This window comes from Perca fluviatilis, chromosome 24 (assembly GCF_010015445.1).
Source record: "Perca fluviatilis chromosome 24, GENO_Pfluv_1.0, whole genome shotgun sequence".
Lineage (NCBI taxonomy): Eukaryota > Metazoa > Chordata > Actinopteri > Perciformes > Percidae > Perca > Perca fluviatilis.
The window spans coordinates 17,921,737-17,948,388 of record NC_053135.1 but is presented as its reverse complement, the minus strand read 5'-3'; the positions used below and the strand labels follow the sequence as shown (position 1 = coordinate 17,948,388).

Genomic DNA, 26,652 nt, shown 5'->3' with positions numbered 1-26,652 from the left:
TGCCTGTCCCCTGAACACACTGTAAAAAACATCTCCTCACTATCTGCTAGCTGCCTGTGCCCTGAACACACTGTAAAAACATCTCCTCACTATCTGCTAGCTGCCTGTCCCCTGAACACACTGTAAAAATATCTCCCTCACTATCTGCTAGCTGCCTGTCCCCTGAACACACTGTAAAAAATATCTCCTCACTATCCGCTAGCTGCCTGTCCCCTGAACACACTGTAAAAACATCTCCTCACTATCCGCTAGCTGCCTGTCCCCTGAACACACTGTAAAAAATATCTCCTCACTATCTGCTAGCTGCCTGTCCCCTGAACACACTGTAAAAAATATCTCCTCACTATGCGCTAGCTGCCTGTCCCCTGAACACACTGTAAAAAAGACATCTCCTCACTATCCGCTAGCTGCCTGTCCCCTGAACACACTGTAAAAAACATCTCCTCACTATCCGCTAGCTGCCTGTCCCCTGAACACACTGTAAAAAACATCTCCTCACTATCTGCTAGCTGCCTGTGCCCTGAACACACTGTAAAAAATATCTCCTCACTATCTGCTAGCTGCCTGTCCCCTGAACACACTGTAAAAAAACATCTCCTCACTATCTGCTGGCTGCCTGTCCCCTGAACACACTGTAAAAAATATCTCCTCACTATCTGCTAGCTGCCTGTCCCCTGAACACACTGTAAAAAAACGCGGTCTCTTTAGACAGCCCAGGCTCCACAAACGCCAACAAAAACAAACTGCGCCAACCTGCACCACCAAATGTAACAAACAGCGATCCAGCCAATAACCGGCAAGAAGGAGCTGGTTGAGCCATCAGCGCAGCAGCGTTAGCACGTAGGCTACTTCCACAATGCGCTTTCATGACTGTTTCAGGAAGCACTGAGGGGAAGGGAGGGGACGGGATGAGGAGGAGGGAGGTGCGAGCTAGCCTCCGTTTTGTTTGACGATACTTCGGACGTCAACAATAAATGACATCACCCAACGTCGCTTAGAGCACCTTTAAAATGGAATGTAAAAAGAAATGCAAAGCAACTGATTGGAGCTAAAATTACATGCTGTAAAACTTTTCACTGTGAATTTACAGCAATAGTTTATTTACAGTATGCATAATGCTTTTAAACTTTAAGGTATTTGGCTGTAAATAGACAGTTACAGTTTATTACTGTATTATTTAACCCTTGTGTTGTCTTCCCATCGACCATTAACTTGTTGTCCTTGTGGGTCAAAAGTGAAAATGAAAGACATTTTTGACGTTTTTTTAAAAACGTTTTTATCACTGTTGTTTATTCATGGTCAATAAACCTAATTCAAATGGCATTATACCTATTTTTTGTGTTACAAAAAAACAGAACTGATGAATTATTTTGACTAATTGTTAAGATCAGAAGATGTTGAGTGAATCACAGACCACTGTACGTCAAAGTTTACTCAGGATACGGTTTGAAAACCTTTTTATTTGGAATGCTAAAAAATTGAATAAAACACCCAAAATTCAATGAAAGTAATTATTAATTTGACCTGTGAAGAACATACAACGCTCATCCATGCAGCCATGTTAATTTTGGGGCGATTTGGTTGAAAGAAACCCATATTTTTTATGTAATAACTTTGAAAACGGGTCCAATTTGACCAGAGGACAACACAAGGGTTAAACTTACAGTATTATTTGAATTTACAGTAATAAACTGCAGTGTAATTCCCACCTTTTCCTTTATTTTCCCAAGACGCATCGGTGTTAAAAGTAAATACCTGTAATCGGTAACATTTGCAGATAGTCGCTGTAATAGTATTTTTTCCCAGAATGCATTGCCATTTACAGTATGATCCTGTATAACATCAAAACAGTCGGATAGTGTGAGACTTTAGCTGTAAATGTGTACACATCAAAGGTTTTCCTGATGGTACTACATACTTTTACTTCAGTAGCATTTTCAATGCAGGATGTAAATAAATAAGCAGACACACCAAGACGATAATCGGCCGTTGGACAGTCTGGCGAGGTCGGTGACTCGAGTCTGTTCGGTGTGTTCCCTGCTGTCACCAGTCGGAGGAGCCGTTGGCTTTAATTTGGATCGATTTGACTTGTTGAATCGGCCAGTGGGCAGTCGGAGTCAAAGACCAATCTGATTGGTGGAGTGCTAGCCCTTGACTAGCGAATCAGTGCACTTGTGTTACAACACTTACCGGAAATGACGAGCGGGATGACGAGCGCCTCTCAAAATCTGACGAAAATCTTTCAAACTGACGGTTTATTTCTCGCTTAAAATGTTTTCAGAAACACGTTTCGGTGAACTATTTTAGTACAATACCAGATTGTATTCCGAATGAGCCTCCATTGTCAGACCCACGTGACGCGTTCGTCATTTCCGGTTTTCCATTTCTTTTGGGGGCGACAATACAGATTAGTGCCGCCTGCTGTTATGGAGACGTATTACGTCTCGCGCACGCTTGTAAGAAATAAAACACAAAGTCCTCGAGGAGCTTTCTGTTGTTAACGTAGAGGGGGAGGATGATCCCTGTGGCCTCTCTTTACAAGCCCCCTCTTCAAATAAAAGTTAAATAAATAAATCAGCATCTTACCTTTACGTCTGAATCAGAGTCAGGGATGCCACATGCGTTTATCCTCCAGCTCCGGCGGCGTTTTAGCAGCAATAGTTGTGCAGGAGAACGTGTATATGATGGGGGGGAAATATATTCCCCTGGGACTGGACGAGGCACTTCCCTTTCATCGAGCTGCATGAAACAAGAGAGAGAGGGAGAGAGAGAGAGAGAGGGAGGGATGTAATCTCCCCCGATCCCACTTAATCCTGGGACAGTGAGCCGCCTGCCTCTGGCCACCGGAAGCCGGTTCCAAATCTTCTTAACTCTTTCAGCTTTCAGCGGCATGCAGGAGGAGCTGTGAGGAGAGGAAACGAAGGAAAGAATTTATGCGTCAGGAGGGGGTGTGGGTGGGTGGGGGGAAGGCTTAAAAAGGTGATATACGGTTCTTAAGCATCCGGATAAAAGGTTGTTAAGCATCTGGTACTCACAGTTGAGAGAAATGCCATGGGTTTCCCAGCGGGGGGGGTTTGGTTTGGTTTCAAAATTGTGGGAGTGGGGGGGTGGCCCTCTGGGGGTCTTGCTCCAGAAAAGTTTCAGCGTCAAACACTTTGTTTCCTGCACTCTACGAAATCAATTGTGTAAAATAACAGAGAAAGGTTCTGGCAGCTCATTACATGAACATGTGTTGCTACAGTTAAAATACAGAGGGGGGGGGGACGCCTATATTGCAGTGTATCGGTTTCCCCCCCACCAGGCCTAAACCACTGGGAATAATTTTTTTGGCATTTTAAGACGTTGACGGCTCAGTTGGAAACTTAAGACGTAGTCATACATTGGAATCTCCAGTTAGCTTTTAGCACTGACTTAATGTCAGGGCTGTAGTCAAGTCCAAGACCGGGACAAGTCGAGACTGAGTCAAGACAGAGTCCAAAGAGGTTCAAGACAAGTCCAAGACCGGGACTAGTCGAGACCGAGTCAAGACTGAGTCCAAATGACCGAGACAGAAACAAAAGAATCCTCTTCAAACCGCTCACTTACCTGTTCATAATGTATGTGATGCGAGAGATGTTATACCTTCTACTTTAAGATGATCATTTTGGCTATAATTTGCAATAATCAAAAAGCAAGTGCAGAGTAACACACAGTAGACCTTTTTCACAGCAGACTTGTTGACATGTCATAGTAGGAAAAGCACAGGTGTATTCAAAACCATTCATGATGGCTGCATTCCACTTAGGAGAGGCCCTGGTATTGGGCATGCTGACTCACTGAAATATCTTACTGGGACACTTGATGGAATTGAGCCATCGTTAAGGTTATCAATCTCAGCTGGGCTTTTCCTACTATGACAAGTCAAAAAATTCTGCTGTGAAAAAGGTCCATAAGATCAAATTAGTCCACATTATTTACTTAAAATATGAAATGGAAATGTTCCCATTCTTGAGCTCATGACTTGTCCAGAAGAATTCAGAGTACAAAGAGCTCTCGGACGTCGTGTCTGCGTCTAAATAAAACTGATTGATACCTGATGATTGAGGTATATGATGCGGCCAGGTGTATACCAGGCGACCAATCACGATGCCCGTTCTAGATGGATTTTGAATTAAACTGCGCTTCACCAATGGTGTTGTTTTGAAGGTGGAAGTTACTTTGGGAAAAAAAATGCATAAAGTGCCGGACCAAGTCGAGACCATCTAGAATATTTGGCGAGTCCAACGGCCGAGTCCGAGGCAACAGAAAAACCTCTCGAGTCCGGACTCAAGCCCTACAGCCCTGTGGGGTCTGTCTTTAAAAGGTCCACTATGTAGGAATTCCTCCCATCTAGCGGTGAAATTGTATTTTGCATTCAAACGAGTAGTGCTCTCTAGGCGCCTCGTTTTTTCAAATGCGTGTTGGCGACTACGGTAGCCGTTATGTACCAAGAAACTATGACAACATGTCTTTGCTTTTTTTGGCGACGAGGATTCCTTCTCCTGTGGCTCGGCGTAAGTCTGATATTCCGTTATGAACTAAAGAGCAGTGACCAGCGCCTCTCGCTGATCTCCTTCTCCGTTTCAGCTGGTTTCAGTCACGTGACGCTGGCCTCTGAACGAAAACGCGTTGTGGATTAGCTAGACAGGTGGGCTAGTGCTTTATGTCCCTCTCAGCCATTATAGTTTTTCAAAATGGCGGAACGACATGGAAGCCTCCTCGGACTTGCCCGTCCAATGTAAATACAGATTAAGAAATTCCTTGCTTACGAGGATAAGTCAGATCATTGGCAGAGGTCATTTTACACCAACTGGGACATATTTATTAAGGGACGAGATCTCGTTTTACGAGATCTCGCGAGATTAAAACGTGACGAGATTTCTCGTCGAGGTGAAAAGTTGTCTCGTGAGGCGATGTGATGTCAGCGTGATGGAGCGTGGAATTACTATTGAAGATCCCCCTGACACTTTTAAATCATTTGTGTGGCAACATTTTGGTTTTCCTGCGGAAATAATAAACGGCGAAAGAGTGACAGACAAGACGAACACAATATGTAAACATTGTAAGAAAAAAATGCCGTATACCGCGGCTAACACGAGCACTATGCAAAAACACTTACAGCACCACCACAGCTCTCTACTAACTACTGCTAGGGTGACCACCCGTCCCGCGTAGCGCGTGCGCGCACAGCGTTTGAAGCCCAATTCATGCGTCCCGCAAATTGAGACCGTGTCACGCATAATCAATGCTTGCTCAAAAAAAAGTTGGTCGCTCTATATCCTCGAGCCCAAGGCAGCCAAACGAACATTACTTGACAGTTCAGCACGCTACTGTTGCCACACCCACCCCTCAGTTGAACTGCTTACTAGGTTGTTGTCAACTTTTTTGTTGTTGTCATGACAGCGCACGCAGCCACGCACGTGCATACCAGACACACTGGGAAGGAACTTTTAGATGCGCGCTTTCCAATTCGAAAAATTGAGAAAGAGACTGAGTCTGACTCTGAGGCACCGCCATCAATTAAAAGAGAAGGTGTGGGTACAAGAAAGACTGGGAAAATGAATATTTGTGGCTGAAAGGTGTTGAGGGCAGAGGTTAAATTGGGCCGGAGCGCACCGGAGCGCAGCTCCCCCTCCTCAGGTCCACAACACACCCTGCTGGAGCTCAGGTCCGTCTCCTTCAGCATCAAACATTTTGCCGGGGGTTCAGCCCCGAATGTTTTGAGTGTAACCCCAAATGTATTTTGAAAAGTTGACTGACAAATATGAAACCGGACGTCGCTTAATGTCCATTCTCGCTGTAAAAAGCTGCGCAGCTTCAGGTTTATGGATGCGCTCTGCTGTGGACATGCTGCGGCAGATGTGTCGCGTTTGAGCTCCGTGTATTTCTGCCAGAAGTTTCGGGTTTCCACCTCCGATGTTTAGCAGCGTAGGCTACAGCCACTTCCCTAAACGTCTCAAATGGGGCTCTGTGTTTCAGACGGGGCTCTGTGTCTGTCAGGAGGTCTGAGATCTACCGTATCAGCAGAGCAATCACGTAATGCACAGCAGACTACGGTGCAGGTAGCCTATAGATTATTTTCTAAAATATAGTGACTTTATTCTCGTAATAGCCTATATTATAACTTTATTTTTTTCACAAAATATCACGACTCCTTCAAATCTCAGAGAGCACAGATGGGATGAGTTATATTTTGAATGTGCACAAAGTTTTGGACATGAGCAGAAATCTTGCTCAATCATCTGAAATATTACAATCAAGAGGTTTATTAATAAATTAAATGAATAATGTATCACTGAGGTGAATAATTGTCATATGCACATTTAAGGAGGTTACTTCCCCAACAAAAGATGCAAAAAATGGAAGAATAAATGATGCCTAAGCTACATGTGTGCTGACTCAGATATAATTAGAAAAGTCAATCTAAAGGAGAATAAATAGATGAAAGCAATACAGAATTCCTGACAGCCTTACTGCAATATTTTCCATTATGTTGTTATATTTGGATTGTAGCCTAATGTTTTCCTTTACATAAAGATAAAGGTAGAAATAGGTGCATAAAAATTCACCAAAATGCAGAAAATGAAGTGTTTAATGCTAAAAAAAATTCTGGGGGAGGACCCACAGACCCCCACATCATAAGTCACCAAACAAATCTGGAAGCAAAACCTTGGCCTTTGGGTTGCCAGGCCAGTTATTATGCAACCCTACCGTTACACATTAAAACTGGAAAAAGAGCCCATTTGGTGTAAAACACATTAAGTCATTTTACTGCCCGTGGGGTTAGGGGCACCGGCCGCCAAGCAGTGTCCCACATTGTCCCTCAGAAACATACCCCTTGTCCCCCCTTGGGCTTATTAGCAGGTGGTCACCCTAACTACTGCACCCGCAACGAAAACATTAAAAGGGCAAACAACTCTAAAAACCTTTGCTTCTCTGCCACCGGTAAGTGCAAGAGCCACGGCAATAACGAGGGACATAGGCGTTTTCATTGCAGCTGATATGAGGCCATTTTCTGTGGTGGAAAAAAACATTTTGCAGTGTTTGCACGTCCTTTACTGCATATAATTCATTAAAATAGTTTAAAAAAAAGTTAAATAACATTCATCATTAATAGTTGATTTCAAAATGCACCTAAATTGTTTTGCATTTTGTGATTTTTCAGTTGAATAAAAAAACTATTTTCCATTCATATATTTCATCATTGAGGATTTCTTTAAATTTTTTTTTTTAAATCTCGTCTCGTCTCGTTCTCGTGAACCCAATCTCGTGATGTGTCTCGTCTCGTGGAGTAAGTGTCTCGTCACACCCCTAATATTTATGAATGAAGACATTGATTTGAGCTAATAAAATACTTCAAACACCACACAGTGGTCCTTTAAGCTTTTTTAAGTTCTCAATTTTGCGATTCCATCCATGATTCTGTTATCACAGAAACTATCGGGCTCTACATTCACGGTGCCACCAGTCTCAGAAAAGCGCAACACTGAGAGGATTTGTCAGTATATGACACCCAATGATCTGCAAAAAAAAAAAAGCATTTGCAAATAAAAAAATTAAAATCCTCTCTTGCTCACTTTCACTTTCTTACATTTCCCGAAATGCCACGGACATGTTATAGCTGTAGTTCTGCTGCAAGTTCACAGAAAGTGAGAATTTTCTAATAAATTATCACCCGGAGTCAATTTCTTTACCTTATTTACATGCACCCATTCAAAAGCCAATGTTGAATAGAAAAACCCTGAAGTGACAAAATGTAAAAAATATAACTGAATACAGTCAGTAATATTGCTATTTCAACTGTTAAAATAATGGACTTTTATACGTGATCTGTAAACCTTTCATGTATACATGTACAGCCAAAATCACACGCTATCAGACTGTTTTAACGTTATACAGGATCATATTGTAAATGGCAATGCATTCTGGGAGAAAATCATACTATTACAGCGACTATCTGCGAATGTTACAGCGACAACATCCTCACGTGAAGCTGGAAACCAGAAAAATGTTTGCCATTTTCGAACAATTTTCTTTTGCATCACATTTCATTTCTGCCGGTATAGCACATTAAAAACGGTAGGGTCAGATTAGTTAGCAACGTCCATCAAATCAGTTTATTGCCCACGGGTTATTATTAAAAGGTACAATACGTTTGACATCATGTAAAAGACACACAGGTGGGAGTCATGTCAGCCAGCTGAAAACACAAAATGTCAACTAGTGAACACCAAAGTCCATTGACAAAACATTCGTTTTTCTTTTAATACACAATGCAACAGTTATGTGTGATCTGCGCCTGGTGTTTTCATAGTAAACATGTGTTGAGGACATGATCCCAACATGAGCTTATGAACATTATCTTCAGTTGATGTCAATAACTAGTCAGTTTTTGCATTGTAAAAATAACACTTGTAAGTGAGTCAGTTAAGGGTACAACCATTATAATAAATCTGTGTTCGTAGCCAGTTGTGTAGTCCACTGAAAATACTACTTGAGTCCTTCGTTTTTTAACGTGTCCGCAGCAAACGGAGACGAGCTGCAGTGGCACTAAGGGGAAAATCATGGCGGAATTACGAAATTGCGTTTACACGACATACTGAACAGAACGCCTCGCTTTGTCAGTGAAATAATAATTTGTTTTAAAGAACAGCACAAAAGTTAAAGTCTCTGTTTCTGACAAAATAATGTAATACATGAAGAATGTTTTTCGGTTTTTGCCAAAAATCAAGTCTCGAGTCACCAGTGTTCGAGTCCAAGTCTCGAGGACTCCACCACTGACAACAAGAGCTTTAAACTTAAACAGTTTTGATGCCTATTTGCTGTTGCCAGATTTTCAATATCCTGCACAAGGGAAACATCAGCTTCACCTTAATTTAGTCCCTTCAAAAAAAAATACGAGGCCTGTGATCCACTGGCTGTTCTATTATTAAACCATCTGCAGAAAACAAAAGCCATGACATTTCAAATTAGAAATAAAGGCTTGGTCATCCTCTGAATCCCTCCCTAAGCCCTTTTATAAAACTGGCATGTGTGACGCAAATCACAAAATAAACCAACAATGTCTGACAGTTTGTGCTGTAAGGGTTTAAAAAAAATAAATAAAAAAAGAACAGTCAGTATTAACAGATGGCGCAGATAGTCAGCTTTGAACATCCCATCTATAAAAACAGTGTTTGCATCAATCCTCCTGTTGTCCTCGGGTTCATCAGAAATTTGGGTTTCTTTCAACCAAATTGTCCAAACAAAATTCCATACAAACCTCTTCACAAGTAAAATTATATTTATATAGCATTTGAAAACGAAAAATGACAGAAGAGCGTTGAAAAAAATGTCAAAAATTTCGGAAAAAGCTTAAGAAACAAACAAAAAACGTCCAAAAAAAAAAGCACGGAAAATGATCGACAGAATCATCGGAAAAATGACAAAAACTTGGAAAAGTGACCAAAAAACTTTGAGAAAAAAAAGGGTAAAATATCATTAAAGCAACAAAAGTGTCGAAATGTAGGAAAAAGCTTCAAATAAGTGGGGGGAAAAAAATGAAAAAAGCGACAAAAACATCAGAAAAAAAACCGACAAAAGTGTCGAAAAAGACGACCAAAGCGTTTCATTTTAAATTTGGACCCGGAAAACCAAAAAGTTGCCGGGAGGACAACACAAGGGTTGAGCCGACTGTTGAAACACTGCCTACAAGCAGGTAACATCCAAAATTTATTATGAGTGTAAAAAAAAAGTACCTTCTAAATAATTGTTAACAAACAGGTGTAACAATACCTTCAGATGGCAGCTAGGTTCATGAAAAATGCGCCGACTTCTCTCCCCGCCTGCAATGAACACGGTTATCCACAACAACACAAGAATACAAAACTCATACGGTTGTGTTTTTAGCTTTGTCGAGTGTCTCCCAAAACCTCAATTCCTATTGGACGTCAGTGGGATTAAAGGGTGATCTCTGTCGGGGGGGGGGAACCTGCAGTTCAACTTCCACTACTGTTAAAAAAACAAAAAAAAAACAGAGAGAAAGATGTATACTGATGATTACAGTTGACATTACAAACCACAACATGAGACCATTGGTCTCTAAAACCGTCGAGGACCTCAGAAACACACAGCCCTGTTTCAGTTTTCTGACGCTGCGTTGAACTCGAGAAGGCGGAGCTTATTTTTGCATCCCGTTAAAGGGCCTGTAGGTAGGGCTGTGAAGATCCAGGACTTAGCGAGCCAAAGAATTTGAACATCGACAACTTCTCAGTCCCTCCCCCCTTTCTGCTAAAGCCCAAAACGGTCTCCTAAGCCGCTCCCCCCACAAGGGAGAATGAATGTGTGTGCATGAGCAGTGATTGACAACAAGTTAGACCCCCCCCCCTGGCCCTGATTGGTGCATCTGAACAGGGAGCGGTGGATTGTAGGCTGTAGGTGGAGCCAGAGGAGCTGGATTTGTTTTAAATGACCTGCTTTATGTAGTTGTACTGGAACATAGGGTCAGTTTCAGCAAATGTGACAGAAAGATAGTTTTATAAGGCTTACCTACTGCACCTTTAACACTTCAGTTCATTTGAAAAACTTAAAATTGCCAACTTTGGAGAGGCATTACTGTTATACGGAATAGTTAGGATGTGTAATGACACTAAAGAACAAAATGTCCATTTATTAAGACCCCGATTTTAACCCTTGTGTCGTCATCGGGTTAAATTTGACCCGTTCTCTAAATGTCTATATCTTCTTAACTGCCTAATTTTGATTACCCAAAAATAACATGGATGGTTCCATACAACGCGCTTCGCTAGTAGAAGTAAGTTTGGGTGTTTTATTCAATTTCAAAAATATTTTAATTTTTTTTCAAAAACAGAATCCCAGCTAAACGTTAACTTCTGTGATTATCCTTCCTTTAATATTAGTCTAAACAATTCATAATTTCTGCTTCTTTTACTCAAGAATTAGGTATAATTTCCTCAAATTTATTGACCATGAATTAAAAAAAAACCCCTAAAACTTAGTAATAAGTTGGTGTTAGTGGTGTTTATACACGGAAGTGAAAAGAAGCGTTAAACGTCCAAAAAAGGCGCCAAAAACATTTTTTCAAAATTTTCAGTTTTGGCCCGGGAGGACGATGCATGGCCGAATGGAAGACAACACAAGGGTTAACCAAATACTTTTTCCAATTTGGCAGACCTGTGGCAATACTGTAAACTAGGCTCAGAAACACACGAGTGGCTCCAAGATTGTCTATGAAAAACATTTCTTCCTACTCACTTTTTGCTTTTATTTCCCCCCAGTCTGGTTTTTGCATTAGTGGCGCTGTGATTTAACTTTGTCCTACTTCCTGTTAGAGCTGGGAAACTAAACGTCCATGGTACTTTAAGAGGCATCAAGTGTGCATTTTGGAAAACGTGTGCTTTTCAAGTCAACAGATATATTTTTACAACCGTCTCTTTGAAAGTGCTCGGCTTCAGAAACAAGTCATGAAACAAAGATGGTGCCGGAGCAAGTTAGTATCATTCGTTTTTCAAAATAAAAGCACAGAAAAAAAATGCAAAGGTAAAGATGACTTCCAGGTCACGCAATTTGCGTCAGTAGAAAATATCAAAATTGGATGAAAGAAAAAAAAACAAATCGGCAATTGGAAAAACTAGTCTTTTTTCTGCTTTTATTTTGAAAAACTAATGAATGAATGATACACAGATTAATTAGCCCCTAACTAGGCCCGAACTTTATTCTGCTGCCAGCCGGTGAAACAGGAGAATATTAGTATTATTTAGAGATACAGCCAAGTCATTTAACATTAATAAAACAGTATCAGAGCTAGCTGTAAACTAGCCACTACGGTTCCCATAGAAAAGCTCAGGGAAACGGCTGTGAGCTGCTTTTTATCAGAGGTGGGAAACTTAACCAGATGTGGATTTGCTTAAAGGGTAACTACCATTTTTTTTTCTTACGTTTATGTGTCTACAAGCTAAAAAGGCTCTAAAAAGGGCAATTGTTTTTGCGCTGACAGGCTCAGATTATTATTCTGAGTGTCTGACAACATTATGGAAAGGATTTCTAAGGAGGTCGACCTTTCTGTTAAAGAGTAAGATCCTTTTTTTAAACATAAAAACATTATGCGAAATTGCGTTCGTTAAAGCCACCAGACTCCATGTAAATAAACAGGAATTTTAGCATCGTAAAATACACTTCATTCAAAGTCGACAGAAACAAAATAAAACTATTAAAAGCCATTTTGGGTCATCTTTCCACTTTTCCAACAATCACAACTCTAGTTTTGGTTGAAATAAACACATAGTTTACAGATTTACATGTGAAAATATGTTGGCTCTATACACGCTAAAAGTATAGTTTTTTTAAATGGAGTCTGGTGGGTTTAGCGCTAGCGACCTCAGAGCTGTTTCTGGTTAAACAGAAAGGTCTCAAAGAGGTTTTAAATAGGTCTATCTCTGTAGGGATCCTTTCCATAATGTTGTCAGACACTTGTCAGACACACTGTCAGAATAATAATCTGAGCCTGTCAGCGGCAAAAACAGAAATTTTAGTGGACCAAATTGACGATGCACATTTGCCCCATAGGGTTACATTGCAGCCCGGTCTGTGGCTGCCGGTTACAGCGTTCTCGCTAAATACTGGACCAAAGATTGTTGTTCCCATCAGTCACTTACACACAAAAACATAGGAAAACAGGGTTGAAAATAACAGAAGTTACCCTTCAACCAACCAGTTAGTCTTTATGTCAAGTCTTTTCTCTCGTAAAACGGGAACATGCCGTTTGAAAACTCCTCAGATAAAGCACGAATCTCACCTACGTGTCGAGTGTTAGTTTTTTGGGGTTTGTGCAGCCCCCAAACTGAGCTAGCTGTAAACATGCTGTTGTCTCAGATGATAAAGACAACTAAACAAAAAAAGAAAAGTTTGTCAGTTTTAATAAAGTGACGTGCTTTTAGGAGAGGATTTCCTTGTCATGTCCCATTTTCTTCATGTAGGTGTCCAGAAGCAAACATAAGAGGAAACTGAACGCTGAAAAAAAGGAAGGTTTTCTGCGATGGATCGCCTTGCCGAAAAAGTTGTTTTTCATGCTAAAAGAAATGGATTCTTCACAGTACTTCACAGTGTGCTGACAGTGAGACGATAAACCAGAAAAACAAACAACTTGTTAGCAAAACCACCCCTCCCCCCCCCAAAAAAATGAACCCTGAATTTCCCACAGGAAGTCCATCTTTTCAGCTGTGGACAGTTTCACACTGGACGGTCTGAAGTCGACAATAACAGTGACATTATTCACACGTGTACCTTCATGATCAGTGGATAAGAAGCTGGTAGAGGTCACTAAAAAAAAGGGGGGGAAAGATTGTGTGTTTGTGTGCGTGTGTGTCGAAGAGAAGGGGACACACGCATCTCCGTGACGGTGGCAGACATCGGCGACCTGTTGGTACGATTCCTCCGCTTCCCCCGTTGGCCGCCGCTCGCAAATCGGTCCTCCCTCGCTGACCGTCGCCCCCCCCCCCTTGCGATTGGCTGCGATGGTAGGGTCGGGACGGCAGGGGAGTTAAGGCCGAAGCTCGTCTTAAGTGATCTTCTCGTGCTGGATCTGGTAGTAACAAGCCTGGAGGAAGGAAGGACGCACAAATTAAAAGACCTGAGGACCAGTGCTGTCAAACAAACAAAAAAAAGTGGGTTTAAAACCCCTTAAAGCAGAGATCTCTAACAGACAGACACACACACGCAAACACACACAGAAACCCGCAAACACAGACAGACAGACAGACACACAGAAACCCGCCATCACACACACACACACACACACACACACACACACACACACACACACACTCACAGACAGACACAGACACGCCGGAAAACACACACACACACACACACACACACACACACACACACACACACACACACACACACACACACACACACACACACAGGCAAACACTCTCGCTCGCGCACGCACGCACGCACGCACGCACGCACAGAGAGACACCCGCAAACACACACACACACACACACACAAGAGATCAAACTAACAGTCACTCTCAGTACTGTAACTATTATAAATAACCCACAATCTAAAACCTGTTCGCACAGAACAATTTTTTTTTTATTATTATAGAAAAACAATTATAAAACACAATAGGTCCCAGTCCTCAGAGTTGCTGCAGGGGGGGCCGCCAAATCTTTGTTCATTTTTTTCAAATGTTTTTTTTCAGTACAGAAAAATACTTTACACTACAGTAGAATGTGAGACAGGTGCGTGGGAGCGGGATAAGTAGGTCAGAAGTTGCAAAGAAACTCCGGCACACTGCCCAACTTTAAAACTATAAATGTCACAGTAGGCAACGTTTCAGTACTAGACCGTCATCTGGCAACAGGAATGAAATGGGAGTTCCTTTGCAACTTTTGAAAGTTTTTTTCAAAAATTAAAATGTCTTTACATGAATCCAACATATCATTAGCAAATATAAATCAGCCTATTTGTGAAAAAAAGACATTAATGATAGGCTTACTGTCACTAAGGTAGCCATCCACGTATACAGTTGATCCTGAGGATTCACTGTCACATGTGTGTTTAACATTAAAACCATTTATAAATTCATATCAACAATTATTTTAATAGGATATGGTGCACTAAAAAAAGAGGTTTGTATTAAAGGCGTTAGGCTTCTATTGTAGGGCCAGTTTAATATGTAAATGTGTAAGTGTGTCTGTGTGTGTGTTTTTGTCTCTGTGTGTGTGCCTGTGTGTGTGTGTTTTTGTCTCTGTGTGTGTGCCTGTGTGTGTCTGTGTGTGTGTGTGTGTGTGTGTGTGTGTGTGTGTGTGTGTGTGTGTATGTGTTTTTGTCTCTGTGTGTCTGTTTTTCTCTGTGTGTGTGTCTGTTTTTCTCTGTGTGTGTTTCTTGTGTTACCTTGAGTGTGGTGAACATGATCCCATGCTCTCCGTGCTGCACACAGGGGTCCATCAGGTCTTCGATCAGGCTGACCTCTGACCCCAGGTTCCTGATTCTGAGGAAAGAAAAAAGAAAAAAACGGCTCCAAGTCTGATAAGCATAACTTAGGGATTTAGGACCTGTCGTTTTTGATAGTGATAGACCGATTATCGGGCCGTTTTTCGGCGGTTTGCAGATTATCTGTATCAGCGCCTGATAACCGATAAAGTTAATGAATTCAAATGTGAGCTACGTTGGCTTGGCTCCAGCTCCATCAAGACTGATTATAATATAATAATAATAGCTCAGAAGCAATATAAAGGGTCAACTGGAGAGAATAACTTGTAATATTTGGGTTACGTATTTTGTGCAACTATTTGATCCGTAGCTGAGTTACACCGGATGGATTGTGGGTAACTCGAACTTCCGTTGTTGGATAGCTTTTGCCGTAAAATTATAAAAAAAAACTTAAAGTCCTAGAAATGTGAGACCTACATCACGACATTAAAGTACAATGAAATACAGGGTCACAAAAGTACTTGCCAAGTAAATCAAATGTATTCAAATCCGTACATATACAAAAAATTATATTTGGACTATTGAAAGAAAGAACTACAACCGCACGGAATATACACACATATATGTGTGTGTGTGTGTGTGTATATATATATATATATATATAAAAATTTCAATGAACATTAGAGGTGTTACATGGACGTATAAAAATTAATGTTTAAATAATATAATACTTCAGCAAATTTAAGACTTTTTAAGCCTAAAATTTTAGACTTTTTTTTAGACTTTTTAAGACCCTGTGGAAACCCTGTAATCGGAAAATTACCCCGTTAATCCCGTAATCCCGTTATGACCTGTGTCAAATTGGGAATATTGTCATATTCTGAATTATAGTGGAATATTGGTGTGCATATAAACATAGCAATTGACACTTGAATAAGCTCTCCGTCGCCTCGTCGACATCATAAATGTGTGTATTTAGTGTATGATAGGGTGTGGTTTTGGGGGCTGACCGTGCACGCAGCACCACGTAGAGGAAGACGGGGAAAAGGTCGTCCATGGACCACAGGAAGTCCTGCTTCAACAGCGCCTGCACCTCCTGGGTGATCTCCTCGAAGGTGAGCTGGATCAACTGCAGCTTATCGGACGGGGTGAATGTTGTGCTGCAAAAAAAAATAAATACATGAATGAAGGGAACTCGCGGGGGAAATGAAGTGTAGTTTACCTAAAGCCTCAGTTCAGAGCAAAAGATTTGCGACGAGACGAGGTGAAACTAGCAACTACTTGCAAACGCGGCGGTCTGCGACGTTCTGAAACCTGCCGTTTCACACCGGTAGTCGCGCATCGCTCTGCAGCGCTGCGGAGGAGGGAGGTCTGGCGTGGTCCACACAGCATTCTGGGATGGGAGAAAAACGTGCTCTGGTTTGTTGGCATTTCTTTAAAGGAACACGCCGACTTATTGGGACTTTGTCTTATTCCCCGTATCCCCCAGAGTTAGGTAAGTCCATACATACCCTTCTCATCTCCGTGCGTGTCCTAACTCTGTCTGACGCCCCCACCGCTAGCCTAGCTTAGCACAGATCCTGGAGGTAACCGGCTCCATCTAGCCTACTGCTCCCAATGAGTGACAAAATAACGCCAACATTTTCCGATTTCCACGTTGTGATTTGTATAGTCACAGCATGTACAAATAACAAGGTGACATTAGACACAGTCGTCTTCTAACCGTATACATACTGGGGACTATATTCTCAGAAGGCCAAGCACTGCTACTCTCTGCTACTTGGGCGGAGTGATATGCCTGAGAAGCCCCATGGTGAGGAGCAGAGAGTTTGCCTGGAGTTCGCTCAGAGTTGGAGTAATATCACTCCGCCCAAGTAGCAGTGCTTCGCCTTTCTGAGAATATAGTTCCCAGTATGTATAAGGTTGGAAGATGGTTGTGTGTCATGTGACCTTGTTATTTGTACATGCTGTGACTATACAAATCACAACATGGAAATAGGAAAATGTTGGCGTTATTTTGTCACTTATTGGGAGCAGTAGGCTAGATGGAGCCAGTTACCTCCAGCATCTGTGCTAAGCTAGGCTAGCGGTGGGGGCGTCAGACAGAGTTACGACACGCACGGAGATGAGAAGGGTATGTATGGACTCGTCTAACTCTGAAGTCCCAATAAGTCGGCGTGTTCCTTTAAACCAATCACAATCATCTCGGGCGGCTGGTTGGAGTCGAGCTGAGACGGGCCGGGTCAGACCGCTGAAACGTTTCCTGCTACGTTCTAAAACGGTTTTGTCTCGTTCGATCGCGACTCTTTGGTCTGAATTGGGCTTAAAGATGGCCTCAATGGCACTTCACACCTGTTAGTTTTTTAAAACTATTTTCATAGTTGTTGAATAGAAACGTACCTGATCTGTTGTAGCGTTTCCACTGCGGAAGCGAAGCAGACGTCCTTGGTGCTGGAGAGGACCTGAAGGAGACACACACACATCTTCTGACTCATGGTGGACAGAATTAAAATAGCCCCACATCATCACATACCCTTCACCATACCTAGACATTGGCATGGGGTACTTTCCCTACGATCATCTCTCAATGCAAATCAAACCAGCTATTAGGCTAACTGAGATAAAACCATGCCAATCTCTAGGTATGGTGAAGGCTATGTGATGATGTGGGGGGGCTATTTTAATCCCAAAGGCCAAGGGAACTTTATCAGGATGCATAGTATCCTGGATCCATGAAATAACTGGCCTTTAAAAATAACAATCTGCCTGCCTCTATGGGAATTTAACATAGGGTTGTACTGACTTATGCCCCCTGTATTTTAAGGAAGAACATTTATTTATTTACGATACATTATTCATTCACTAAGAAGATTGGTGTCCTTAAAGGTTGGATTTTTCCTAATTTTTTTAATTAAGGCATTAAGATCAATTTCTAAAAGATGATTTTTTTTATTCCTCTTTTTAGTCAACTTTAGCATGGATTCCTATACTCATGAGCAGCACTGCAGTTGGTCCCGGTGGACTTCTTTAGCACATTTTGTCTGGAATGGGAGAAATGTGACAGATCGTTTCAGGTTTAGAGAAGTTGTAAAATCCTATAGGATTTTTTAACCGCTACCGTGTGATGTCTGATAAGCCGTCAAACTCAAGGATCTGTTACTCAAACGGTTACTTCCTCCATTGTATTTGTTTACTCTCTGAACACCCACTGATGTTAGAGTCTACCTCAAGCAAATGTGTGATGGTAAATAGCACTATTACTTAAGGTAAAAGTAAAGTGAACAAAGAAACGATACCTGCTGCTTCTCCCCAGGTGAAGGCATGGGGATGGAAATGGGAACAGGCCAAAACTTTCTGAAGGGAGAGGGGGAAAAAAAAATGTTTTAGGTTTGACATCAAATGAAGGGTCTCTTTTGTTGCAGCGGCCGGTGCGTGTACGTACTGCTGAACGCCCAGGAAGGCGAGCAGAGCCAGGTCGGGCTGCTTGTTGAGGCGGAGGACGCACTCCCAGTAGACGTCGTCCTCTCGCTCCTTTTCCAGAGCGTAGAGGGTGAAGAGCGGCGGGTAGAGGCGGGGAAGCAGGACCGGAAGCAGCAGAGCCGAGCTGCTCACCACGCGACTGAGGGACAAAAAGACACATAGGAGAGTTTAATGATAGAGATGTATCTAATGATAAAGATAGGAGTTTAATGATAGATATGTATCTAATGATACAGATAGGAGTTTAATGATAGATATGTATCTAATGATGAAGATAGGAGAGTTTAATGATAGAGATGTATCTAATGATAAAGATAGGAGAGTTAAATCTGGTCTGTGGACCCCAGGAAGAGTAGCTGATGTTCTGCATCAGCCAACGGAGGCTTTTTTTTCACTTGTCTTGTTGGGCATGTAAAAAAATCTACTTGCCCGAAGTACATTTTTACCGGCTACTATACAATTTTAATTTCTTTCGAAGAAAAAAAAAAAAAACGTCAAAGAAAAAGGTTGAAAAACAACATCAAAAAAGTTTCTTCCCGAGACTATTTTGCAGAGCCACCGTCGCTGCGTCCGGAGCTTAGCGCCGCCCGAGACCACTGGGATTGGTTTAAAGAAATGCATCTGTGGCGTCAGTGTTGTGTCTGAACGCGTTCATTGAACGATAGTTCGTGAACTCGTTCATATTTTGGGCGAACGTGAACTGAACGTACCGTATTACTGCCTGATGAACGTTAACTGTGAACTCGTCCATTCTGGTGTCTGTGAATGGCGCGCTCTCTCAGTTTAAACAAAGAACTTCGTTCAATAGGGTGCCAGATTTCTATAGAGCCCTCCAGGTGAAAACCCTGCTAAAAAACACCGTAAACAGGCCTTAATATGTAGCGGGGAAAAAACACCCAATCTGGCAACACCAGCCTCCAGTGTCGCACCGCCGCATGCGTCATCAAAACAAAAAGCAGCAAGGAGGCGTCGTATGATCATTTAAACAAGTTTTATGACGAGGTCTGTGCAAACTTTGCCCGCCTGCTTTTAAAAAGAAAATCCGCACTTCAGTCACATCCACAGCAAACCTGAAACGGCACGTTGAACTGATCGGATATGAAGATTAAATCTGAAGCATAGTTTCAGTGTTGAAACTGATAAAATAATTGCTGTCTGTGGTTCTATATGGGCTGTGGCAATCATTTTGAAAAATAATAGCTTACGGCAAGATATGAAAAAAAAAAAAAAAAAAAGAACTGAACTAGTTCATTTTTGGAACTGTGAACTTAGTTCAACATTTTGAAGTATGAATTATGAACTGAACTAGTTCAATTTAAAATTTGGGAACTGAACTTTGAACTAGTTCATGTAGAAAGTGAACTTTCCCAACACTGTGTGGCGTAGCCAGACTTTACTCCCACAACGCTGTGGACACCGAGCAGGAAATGCCCGAAACTAAACGTGATCTAACCAAGGACCACCGAAGCTTCGGGGAGGGGGACATGGGCCCTGTCTTTACCCAGGTTTGGGTGACTCTGGCGGGGCATCGTCGGAGCCTGGGTCCTTCTTGTCCTGGACGTTGGTGGTCGGCTCTGGAATCAGACCGCCCTCTTCTGGCAGGTCTGGGAAAAGAAACCTGCAGAGCATTCAAGAGCACACACAAACAAAAACATACTGATGAACAACATGGTCTAGCCCTTCATCCAGGGGTATATCCATTTATTTGAAATGAACCGGGCACACCCCGGAGTTCTCTGAATTAAATGTAAGACTTTTGTAAGACCTTTTTAATACCATTCTAGGATGAAATTCAATGCAAACGTCCTGGTCATATAATGGAAAACCAGTGTGGATTTTAAGCCAGAGAAAAGAAATATTTACCAAGTAACGTTACCTGAATTTAATAAAATATATATTTTTTGGGGCATTTTAGGCCTTTATTTATGTAGGACAGCTGAAGACATAAAAGGGGAGAGAGAGGGGGGAATGACATGCAGCAAAGGGCCGCAGGGCGGAGTCAAACCTGGGGCCTCTGCGTCGAGGAGTAAACCTCTATGTACGGGCGTGCCCTCTACCAGGTGAGCTACCCAAGTGCCCATAAAACATTTTTGTGAAGTGTTTTTGTACTCTAATAACATCAAATGAGTGAAATATGTGTCACATCCAGAACTCTTTTGCTATGAAGCTTGAACTACAAACTAAAATGAACTTAAACGGTACCCACACAAGATACATTTTTTTATGAAGTTACGGCATCTATCTATAAATCGAGGAACCTCTGTGAGTTTGTGTGTCCTGACGTGTGTTGCTCAGGACCCAAGGACACGCCATGTCAAGTGTGAAGGTGTTTTGTATGTGCCGTTTCGAAAAGCTGCGAGCAGCAACACCAGCATTCCAAACTGTTTTGAACAGGCACTGCAATAGTTTATTTTATCCTATGAAAGGACAATAAAAGATTAAAGACCTTTGTAAACAAAATGAAATGCTTTCCCTTACGAAACCAAAATATATTGCAGTACATTGGAAAATATCATGTGATATATTGGGCACTATATTCCCATATATGTGATTTGATATTTATATTTTCCAATATATTGCCATATATGCATATACCATATATGTTTATATATTGATAGACTACATATAAAAAATATATTGCAATCAAGACCTTGCAATATATTTTTTTATATGTAGGCTATCAATATATAAACATAAATTTAGTTGTTGTTTTAGTTTCCTAATACTATAATATGTATTATATACAAACTTGATTTCAGGGAGTCGGGAGTGAGCGGGGGTGGGATAAGGGAGAGCTCTAGCGAGTGTGAATGTATAAGTGCTGTATTGTATTGTATTGTCCTTGTCTTATTGTCCGTTGTCTCGAGGACCCCTCAAAAACGAGATGCTTCATCTCAAGGGGTTATCCTCTTAAATAAACAATTTCAATTTCAATAGTTATGCCGAAAATGTAGCTAGCTAGCCGCTATATTTTCCCATTGTATTGAATGGAACACATAGTTAGCTAGCTGCTCCTCCTAACAAGAACCCTCACATTCATAAAAATACCTTAAATTCAAATCAGACTGTTAGCTTTTGTTAGCTTTGTAAGACCTTGGGGTAGCTGTGATATAAGTGTCGTGATGAAATTCAAACTGTAATTAAAGCTGCGGCAGCGATGGACGGGTCCTCGCGCCTCTGAGTGTGTCAGAGTTACCGGCGGACACTGCTCCTTGCGACCGTGCATTTGGGTGGCACTCAGACACCGTAAATCATCACCAATGAAAAGGGAACTCCCCGCTGAGGTCAATGATACCTCACACAAGACTCTACGTCATACAGTTCATTAACTGTGAAAGGGGGCGTGGCCAAAATATAGGGGGCGGGCCAAACCTTTACCAATAAAAATGTAAGTCTGCTGAGTTCATTGATACCTCACATAAAACTCTACCATAAACGGGTCACCATTTATTGGCTAAGCACAAAGGGGCGGGCCAAACAATCACCAATGAAGAAGGAAGTCTCTGCTGAATTCAATGACACCTCACACAAGACTTAAACGGTTCAAATGTTATGAAAGGGGGCGTGGCCTGATTAAGTGGGCATGGTTAAAGCATAGGGGGCGGCTCAGTATCACATGTTGACCACACATTATAAGTAAATGTAAATCAGATGATGTAAATCAGATGATATTTGTCATATAAGGCGCATTTCCTGTTGCCAGCGGGGGGGGGGCGCTATGACTAAAAGTCAATTTTGGCCTGTAGGTGTCCTCAGGCCTGGACCCTTGTCAATTGTGAGAAATTTCGGGCAGATACGACAACGTACACTCAAGTTACAACAACTTCTTTGTTCATCGCTAAACACTCAAAATGGCCGCCCCGCCACGGCCACGCCCTATGACGAAGTTTTTCTTTTAACAACTTTTCATCGTTAAGGTGTCGAGATGATACAGACATACAAGTTAGAAGTTGATCGGATGAAATCTCTAGGAGGAGTTCGTTAAAGTGGCCAAAATCGCACTAATTTCGAACTTGGCAAAAAATGGCGGACTTCCTGTTGGGTTTAGGGTATGGCTCCAATGACGTTTTTTGTACATCTTGACATGTGACATATTTCTACCAAGTTTCGTGAGTCTACGCCAAACGCACTACAGGGGCTCAATTTCTTTAACTTTGTAGGGGGCGCTAGCGAGCCATTTTTGCACACGTATTCCCGAAACCCTTAAAATACATACATTTTCACCAGACTTGATGCGACTGCCAATTTTGGTGAGTTTTTGAATATGTTAAGCCCCTCAAAAAGCCAATTCATTTGCAGAAAAAAATAATAATTCCTTCAGTTTCAATAGGGCCTTCGCCGCTGTCGGCGCTAGGGCCCTAAATATATTATAGTTATGCCGGCAGCCGGCCGCGGAGCCCCGGTAGTGCAGTAATCCACAAAGGGTGACTTTGCCCTGGGTATGGAGCCCAGCAGGCTGCCGCTTTCTCGTCAGACTGTGTGGAGCTCCTAAAGTCCGACACGTCTTTCCAAATTTGCAATTAGCCATCAATTTTCGTAAACGGGCCCATATTTGAGCTTTATATAGTTGATTCTGTCGCGTCTCAAATGTTTGTGTATGGGGATTCGCTCAACTAATCAGCGTGCGTCTGTAATGTGTGTGTATGGGGATTCGCTCAACCAATCAGTGCGCAGCTCATGAGCATACAATATTTGGAAGAAAAGCTCTTGAAAATAGGGCCAAAACACATGGATGCATAAGGGCCAATAAAATATCCACCAGGCCATTTTCAGTCCAACCAATGTTACATACCCCATTAGGAGACCATAAGGAACAGTGTGAAATAAATCATTCTATCACCCCTTTAATGTATGTCCCTATGTATTGTTTTTGTACTGTGGGTTTTGTCTCCTTGTCATTGAGTGATTTTCCTTCTTGTTTTGTATTATGTTCTGTTTCCTGTTTTATTGTGATAGTCAGTTTTCTTTCTTGTCATGGGTAGTTCTGCTTCCGGTGTTTTCCCGCCTGTGTGATTGTCTAATGTGCTCCACCTGTTCCCCTGCCCTGGTGTCACCTGTCCTGTGTTTGCTCGTTACCTAGTTTATTTAGCCTCTTTGTTTCCCTTTGTGTCTTGTCAGATTGTTTTGTGTCCGTTGTCTTTCCTGCGTGAGTTTGTGTTCCTCGCCCTGCTAGTTTGTGTCCTGGTCCTGTCTATTGAGTTAGTTTCTATCCTGTCAGTTTGTTTCAGCCTTGTGCCTTTTTTGTATTTTTCCCTGGGTTTTTACCAGCCTTAGTGCTGCTGTGTTTTTGTTAATAAATCCCCTTCCTCAAACCTTCTCCTGCCTACCTTCCTGGATTGGGTCCTTTATTCCCTGCCTCCACGTTTTACATTATAAAAATCTTCTTCTTGAATAGGGTCGGGTACTGAAATCCGGTGCTAATACGACACAGGTGCCTTCACAACCTGTATCTACCGGACCGAATAGCAACGCAGATTTCGGCGCCTACTTTCGGAGCTGCTGATATGTCTGCCCTGCTCTCTGGTGCTCTGAAACAGACGTTAAGACACCGGGCAAAAATGATGTATGCCATATATTAAAAATATATTCTACCATATATTAAACACATATTTGTACATATGTTTCCATATAGGTTTACATATATTTAAAATATATTCTACCATATATTAAACACATATCTGTACATATATGTTTCCATATAAGTTTACATATATTTAGTATATATTGTACCATATATTGAACACATATCTGTACATATATGTTTCCATATAAGTTTACATATATTTAAAATATAGTCTACCATATATTAAACACATATCTGTACATATATGTTTCCATATAAGTTTACATATATTGGGTATATATTCTACCATATATTGAACACATATCTGTACATATATGTTTCCATATAAGTTTACATATATTTAAAATATAGTCTACCATATATTAAACACATATCTGTACATATATGTTTCCATATAAGTTTCCATATATTTAGAATATATTCTACCATATATTAAACATATCTGTACATTTATTTTTCCATATAGGTTTACATATATTTAAAATATATTCTACCATATATTAAACACATATCTGTACATATGTTTCCATATAATTTTACATATATTTAAAATTTATTCTTCCATATATTTAACATATATTCTACCATATATTAAACAAAGATGTGAAACTATATCTTTACATATATTACCAATACGTTTTCCCATATAAATGGGAATACATTATGGTGGATATTTATAAATATAAATATATATTTTGGAATATATGAAAGTGGCAATAATTTGTATATTTTGCAATATATTGCAATATATAATATATTGTATAATATATGTATCATCAATATATTATTCCATGTTTTTTCAATATATAATATATTGTAAAATGTAATGGAAAATAATATATTGTAATATATTACAATATATTTCAAGTAATATATTGGTAAATATATTTTCCTTTCGTAAGGGTTTAAAGGGTACTTTCAGTTTATTTTCTGTTTTTTGTGCATCTGACTGGAACAACAATCTTTGACATTGGTCCAGTATTAAGCGTGAACGCTGTAACCGGCAGCCACAGACCAGGCTGCAATGTAACCCTACAGACCTATGGGGCAAATGTACATTGTCAATTTCCTCCACTAAAAGGGCTTTATTTGCCGCTGACAGGCTCAGATTATTATTCTAAGTGTCTGACAACATTATGGAAAGGATCCCTACAGAGATAGACCTTTAAAACCTCTTTGAGTCCTCTCTGTTTAACCAGAAACAGATCTGAGGTCGCTAGCGCTAAACCCACCAGACTCCATTTAGATAAACAATACTTTTAGCGTGTATGGAGCCAACATATTTTCACATGTAAACCTGTAAACTATGTGTTTATTTCAACCAAAACTAGAGTTGTGATTGTTGGAAAAGTGGAAAGACGACCCAAAACAATTTCGCAGACATTTAAAAAAAGGATCGTACTCTTTAACAGAAAGGTCGACCTCCTTAGAAATCCTTTTCATAATGTTGCCAGACACTTAGAATATTAATCTGAGCCTGTCAGTGGCAAAACGAGCACTTTTGTGAAGGTAAATACAAGCTGGACAATTGCCCTATTAACTTACATTGTAGCTTGTTTTGTCGCTGCCGACTGCAGAGATCTCCCTTAATACTGGACCAATGTCAAAGATTGTTGTTCCCATCAGTCACTTACACACAAAAACATAGGTTTTTGAATACTTAATTGAAGACTATTTTTAATTCTTTTGAGCCCCCGCAGGTACCCTGAATGAAGCTACGGACGGTAGGTAGCTGTACTGAACTACCTGACGATCTGGAAGATGCGGTTGAGGTACGACTTGATCTCGTTGACAGCCTGAGGCAGCAGCCGGCGGTTGGCTCCGACTCCAACGTACGTCATCCTGTAGACCGCCACCAGGGTCTCCAAAAGCCGGCCCAGTGGGTGGAGGGGGGTGTCACACGCCTGGAGGGAAGTGGAGAAAGATTATTTTTTTAGCAGCCACATATAATTCCGTTGTTCACCGCTGGTTTTGTCAGTCGGTTTGTTCGACAGTTACTCGATTTGATGTGAAGAAAAAACAACATGTATACAGATGTTATGACGGGGTTTTTGAGAAGCCGTTTGGATTGTTATGATATCAGTTCAGTGTCTTTTGAGTGGTGCGCTGATAGGAGCAAACATCATTTCTAGGAATTCCGCCAGATGACCCTCATTTTCGGTCGGATGTGCGTCCCCTTCCTCTTTCTCTGTGTTGGTGTTCTAACCTCCGGTGGATTTGTGAGGACTATGGTTACCTGCTCCTCAGATCTCTGCAGGGTAAATCCAGACAGCTAGCTAGACTATCTGTCCAATCAGAGTTTTCTGTTGCACGACTAAAACTACTTTTGAACGTACACATGTTCCACCAAAACAAGTTCCTTCCTGAGACTATTTAGCAGAGGCACCGTGACTTCGTCGCCGAAGACGACTGCGATTGGTTTAAAGAAATGCAGATAAGTGAGTTTTAAATTACACCACAAAGAAAGCGGAAGGTGACGGACATCCGGCCGAAAAGAGGGACATCCGGCGGAATTTCCACCGGCACTGGATAAATCCTGGAAGTAGAACGTCGTGGATAAAGACTACATTTCCCCTGACTCATTTCCTGGTTCTCCTTCTCCATAAACAACATGAAATCAAGGAGAGGG

At 41.3% G+C, this 26,652-nt stretch overlaps 1 protein-coding gene across 4 annotated transcripts in view; it reads right to left on the bottom strand.

The window, feature by feature from the left end:
* Window positions 1-12,915: 12,915 nt before the first annotated feature.
* Window positions 12,916-26,652, bottom strand: part of als2b (alsin Rho guanine nucleotide exchange factor ALS2 b) — a 53,009-nt gene continuing 39,272 nt past the window's right edge. For all 4 annotated transcript variants that reach the window (XM_039792923.1, XM_039792924.1, XM_039792925.1 and 1 more), the window contains 8 exons: window positions 25,770-25,927; window positions 19,941-20,057; window positions 18,402-18,578; window positions 18,256-18,313; window positions 17,360-17,421; window positions 15,970-16,119; window positions 14,921-15,017; window positions 12,916-13,612 (listed from right to left, as the gene is read on the bottom strand). In XM_039792923.1, coding sequence (XP_039648857.1) covers window positions 13,574-13,612; window positions 14,921-15,017; window positions 15,970-16,119; window positions 17,360-17,421; window positions 18,256-18,313; window positions 18,402-18,578; window positions 19,941-20,057; window positions 25,770-25,927 — 858 coding nt within the window. In that variant the 3' untranslated portion in view covers window positions 12,916-13,573. The remainder of the gene's footprint in view (window positions 13,613-14,920; window positions 15,018-15,969; window positions 16,120-17,359; window positions 17,422-18,255; window positions 18,314-18,401; window positions 18,579-19,940; window positions 20,058-25,769; window positions 25,928-26,652) is intronic.